Raw genomic sequence first — 5,189 nt, 5'->3', positions numbered from 1 at the left:
GACGTTCAGGAGCCCAGACGTTCTTGCTTTTCGGCAGGATGATTTTTTTGCAGTTTCGATTTCAGAGATGAATTTCCTCAACAATGCACTTGCCTGGAGGCTCACATTTAACATATTTTAACACTGGCTGGAGTGTTGCCAGATTGTCCGGGAAATCTAAACCAATCTGGTAACACGGCAGGCCGCCTCGATCGCGACGTCACATCCGGTAACCTAGTTTTTTTTTCTCTCCCCTAATGCCCTATAAATCTATGGAGCTGTCAGAGGGGGAGTGCAGAGGCCTGTGCCTCACAGAAACAAAAGAGTGGGGGTACACGCACTGACACGCCATTGTACTGTATTCATTCATCCTCGCCCTCTCATTCAAGGGCCGCTTTGAAAAAGGCCTGTTGTTACAGTCTTGGTGTGTGGGGGGGGCTCCCGGGTTCCTCCGACATCATGTGATTTTCAGATTACTGACAGACAAACAAACCAGCCATTGCAAAAAAAAATCTTTGTTTAATAAATGTGATGTTCCCCTGTAGGCAAATTATTTATAAATGCTTCACATTCTTTCTTAACATAGGATAACTGGGAATGTTTATTGATTCAGTCTCTGCTGCATCCCACCACATCTGTGACTCCTTGTTCACACTACATGCGTACGTCGACGGATGGGGGCTTGTTGACGTATCCATGTGTTCTTCCGGGTTGTATTACAAAGGCGATTTTATTGGACAGTGTCCTTGCGTATATTTGCAGAACGCAGTCTGATTGGCCAACGGATCCGTTGCTGCCTGAAAAGTTGAACATTTCTAAACTTTTTGATTCACGCCTTTTTCACACTACATGTGTCCGTCAACGGATGACTGAGGGCGTGTCTGACGTATAGGGGACTAGTCTCTGCAGATGCATATTGCAGCCAATCAAATCATTCCCCGCTACAAAGCCGATGTGTGGATATAAATACAAAAGATGACACCAACAACAGGTGACTAAGAACAATCCTATCATTCCACATTTCTTTAAAAAATGTAACGGAACATTTCTCAACTTTTTGACACAGGCTGGCCACAGAGCCGAATGGACGGACGGAGCCACAATGCATTTCACGAGCACCCCATGCAAAGTCAATGAGATCCGTCAACGGACGGAGGTAGTGTGAACAAGGCGTAAGAAGGTTTCTGTCCAGACATAAGGGTCTGCATTGGTTACAGGTTGAAAGTCCATAGTGCAGAGAACTATAAGGTGAGGATGTTGCCCAGTTTGGGCACAGAGAGGGTGATCTGTCCAGAGAGAGCCAGCTCCTCTTTCAGGTGTTTCCCGACGTGCTCAGAGTAGAGAACATCACAGAAGACCCAGATCTGCCTCTGCTCCCTCTGGATGTTGGCGTTACATGTTGGCAGACTGGACCTCTTGATGGAGCGGTTTAGCTGCCGCCACACCTTTCAACCACAGAACAGGAAGTATTGATTAGAGGGGTTTCTGGGTTGCTAGCAGCTTAACATCATCTGATTACGCTCTATTGAGAAATTAAAATAATTCCTTTCATACACATCCAAAGAACCAAAATAAACTAAATAATATAAATATTTTTGAAGAATTGCATTATATTGTATACACACACTTGTGTTAGAATCTTATCTCTTATACCAACATTAATGTTTGAAAACCACCAGTTGTAAAAAAGATGAGGCTATATTATAGCCTCATCTTTTTTACAACTGGTAGTGGTAACTTGTTGAGTTAGGTGAAGTCTATGTCTCAGAATAGCCGCTATATTCGGAGACATAGACTTCACCTAATCCAACAAGTCACCACCACTCACTCACACATTCCCCTATCATCATCAGCTGGTATCTTCCTCCTAGAAGCCTGTAATAGTGGCTGACCTGCTCCATGTCGCCAGCGGACCCCAAGTTGTGTTGTCCGAGGACCCAGCGGGCCCTCTGCTGCAGGTGCAGCCCATGCCGGATCACCGTCTTGAGGAAGGGTTTGGACAGGGGTGGGGTACTCCGCAGTGGAAGCCTGTGATGTGCCACAACGCTCCAGGACCTTTTGACGGCCCCGTCTCGGATGTGTGGTCCACTCACGGGTTTCTGTGTCCTCTTTTCTGGTGGCGGCCTAGCCCTGTCTGGTGAAGTGTGGTTGGGTGGGCTCGGCTGGCTGACAGTTGCAAGGGGAGGAAGAGGAGAGTGGGGGGGTTTTGGAATGTACGAGACATTATTGGATTTCTCTAGTTTCCCTTGAGACGGTCTAGTGCTTCGGGTTATGTTGCTGCAGGAGAAAACTGTTTGATTTTCAGGCCCGGCGTCACTGATGACAACCGCAAATGTGGGCTTCTGTTGTTGGTCGGTCTCATGCAGTCTGTTTACTGGTATCTGTGATTGAATGTCTTGTTTGTTATTGTATACTGGATGATCAGTCGTATACACCCTTTTATCTGACTTTAATCTGTCTGGCAGAGAGCTTGAGGTAGAGTCACCAGAACATACTCTGCTTGTCAGGTTTTTTGAGTTCTGGTGGGTTTGGTTGTCTTCTTGGGTCTTCCTGGTGATGGCTAGAATCAAAACAGAGTTAAACATTTAAAGCAAGGGCTGAGAAGAAAAATGGCAGTAAAAGTCTCCCTAACAAAGATGTACAAGTACTACAATGATGTGTAGATCAAACACACTAACCATGGGCTGTTGGAGCTGGTTTTGAGGGTCGGATGGGTAACAGCCGGTCACTAGTGGATGGAAACCAGGGTGTAAAGGTTGGCAAGACCCGGCAGAGAAATGGCTCCAGCGCAGTCTCTGTCCGCCATATCAGGCTGCTCAGTTGACCTGCGTCGGCAGGCTTGTAATGTAAAACCACATCCTCCATTATGGAACACTTTGTGTCAGGATGACACAGAGAATCCTTGTATTTTCTTCATGATGCTACAAAAAACCGATGTCACAACGTGAGAGGTAATAATTTCCTTTGACTTGAGCATTGCCGCTATGTGCAGTGCTGTTTTAGAAGGAATTATCCTTACAATAAAGAATAGTTTGAAAACGCTGCCTTCTTTCCCCTTCTCGTGCCCGGCGGTCTTAAAGCAAAAATACACAGCTCCCTGGTCACCATCTCAGGATTTATATTATCACTTATGTCTGACAAATGTGCTCATTGTAAGTCCTTTAGGATAAAAACGTCGGCTAAACGCCCTAAATGTGAATTTACCGTTCGCCACAATGTAGTAGGGAAAATACCTTCGTAGGCGAGTTGGACTCAAACGTTTTATCAACAGAGGTGGTTCACTGGTTCAGTTATTCGGGCCTGTATTGTATAATAGGTACTTACATGCTAGTAGGCTAGTAGTTGTTTATAATGATGATTCCATGGTAGGCCAACATCCATGGAGGTTTGCCATAATCACATCACGTGGGGGCCAACAACATGGGCGCTGTTCGGCGCGATTACCACCAAATCTCGCGATGTGCCGGTTTTAAATTACGGACTACAAAATTACTGGCTTCAACAAAAGCCCGTTGACTTTATAATACTTAACTATATGCTGAATGCGGCCTTCATCCACGTTCAAATACCCATACGTTATGTGCAGTACGGATCCACAAATAATCAATACTGTGCCCCAGGTACAGCTACAATCAAAACTACAGCGAATTCGATTTTTTTCCACTGGATACTCAATCGATTACTCAATATGGAGTCATTTCAACACAAGGTTAAAATGAAATTATACAATATATATAAATAAAAAAGCTGCTTCTTTGCCTTATTCTTCCACTGTATATAACCAGCCCCTATTTAGCCTCCCGCTCTCCGTATTGGGTTCCTCTGTGTGTTCTTCAATTATAGGTCCCAGGGCCGGCCCTGTACACCTGGGGGCCCTAATGCCCCGTTTACACCATCCCGCTAATGGCCGCTAATGGCCGATGGACCACCGATGTGGAAGTCGGGGTGATTCGGGTGACATCGGGCTAAAAATGTATGATCGGGTCAATTTATCGGGGTAGCATTTACACATACCCGATGTTATAACGATGACATAACGATGTATGCCAGGGAAGACACCCGAAGTGCGTTTGGCGTCATTTGACGTCATTTCGGGAGAAGGCAAAGGGGAGACTGGTTTAGACTGATATTTATTTATATATTTATTTATATTACAATAGCGATTTTATAATAATAGAACGCCGGTTCTAAATGGGCGAAGTACCCTGTAATTATAAAAGTAGGACATCCATCCATCACCCCCTATTTATACCCAAGTGGCAGATTGAGGGTCTTCCTTAACACAATCTGGTCACTCACAATCGTTATTTGTCTAGGGTTCTCGAGGGTCTTTCGTGTGTTGAGGTTGCCGATATAAAGACGATAAAACACGATAGCTGCTGATTTAGCCATCGGGCACCATCGGGGCCCACTATCGGGTAGGTGTAAACAGGGCATAAGCAGGATCATAGTGGCAAAGTCACGCCCCTTCCGGTAGATCCCATGGGACCTATGAGATCGACATGAATGCGTTTCAATGGAGAGAAAATCATTATCTTCTGGTCCCAGTCTCTATATTTTCCCCCGATTACACAAATGTTGTTTGTGGATTTAAATGATCATTTTTCATGCAAAGAAAACTAAAAAATTCCATGAAGAAGTTTGATAATGTTAGGTTTTGTGTGAGGCCGCTTTGTCCCAGCTCTTCGACTGGGACCAGAAAATAATTACTTTCTCTCCATTAACCGATTCATATTTTTCGATCTCATAGGTCCCAAGGGATCTACCGGAAGGAGCGTGACTTTGCCACACTATTTTGGGGCCCTGCTTTGCGGTTGATGGAGTAGTTTTGCCACAGAGAACAAGCAACTGTATGCATTCATAACCCTTACGGTTTTTATCCGTACCTCTTTGAACATGATTTATTGCAATTATTTTACTACTTATTAAGTATACTCACTGAAACAGTCAAAGTAAAGCTTGCACACGTACCACATTTCTACTTTTACTTTACTCTCTGAATGCCTTGTACATTTTAAAACAGCACTAACTGTTTTGTCCACTAGGCGGCTTACAACTTTTAGTATTAAATCCTCCTCAATAAAGTTGTTGGAGTCTTAACCCTTTGAACTGCTTTTTCCATTCACATTTAAAAGAGGTTAAAGTTGAAATTTGTATTTTTTATTTGTGTTTGTATTTGTATTTATTATTTAGAAGTCAACAAGATAATA

At 44.0% G+C, this 5,189-nt stretch overlaps 1 protein-coding gene across 2 annotated transcripts; it reads right to left on the bottom strand.

Moving 5' to 3' along the window:
* Positions 1-478: 478 nt before the first annotated feature.
* zgc:101664 (uncharacterized protein LOC450064 homolog) lies at positions 479-3,463 on the bottom strand. Of its 2 annotated transcripts, none has more exons than XM_060065593.1 (4): positions 3,304-3,463; positions 2,658-2,900; positions 1,872-2,539; positions 479-1,424 (listed from the first exon to the last, which is right to left on the bottom strand). In XM_060065593.1, the coding sequence occupies exons 2-4, from the start codon at positions 2,842-2,844 to the stop codon at positions 1,221-1,223; spliced, it is 1,059 nt and encodes a 352-aa protein (XP_059921576.1). In that variant the 5' UTR covers positions 2,845-2,900; positions 3,304-3,463; the 3' UTR covers positions 479-1,220. The 2 variants fall into 2 exon arrangements, with proteins under 2 accessions (XP_059921576.1, XP_059921577.1); XM_060065594.1 differs by having other exon boundaries at positions 3,213-3,368.
* Between the last annotated feature and the right edge of the window lie 1,726 nt (positions 3,464-5,189).

This window comes from Gadus macrocephalus, chromosome 11 (genome assembly GCF_031168955.1).
Source record: "Gadus macrocephalus chromosome 11, ASM3116895v1".
In the NCBI taxonomy this organism is placed as follows: Eukaryota; Metazoa; Chordata; class Actinopteri; order Gadiformes; family Gadidae; genus Gadus; species Gadus macrocephalus.
The sequence above is the reverse complement of the archived record's forward strand: the minus strand, read 5'-3'. Positions and strand labels throughout refer to the sequence as shown.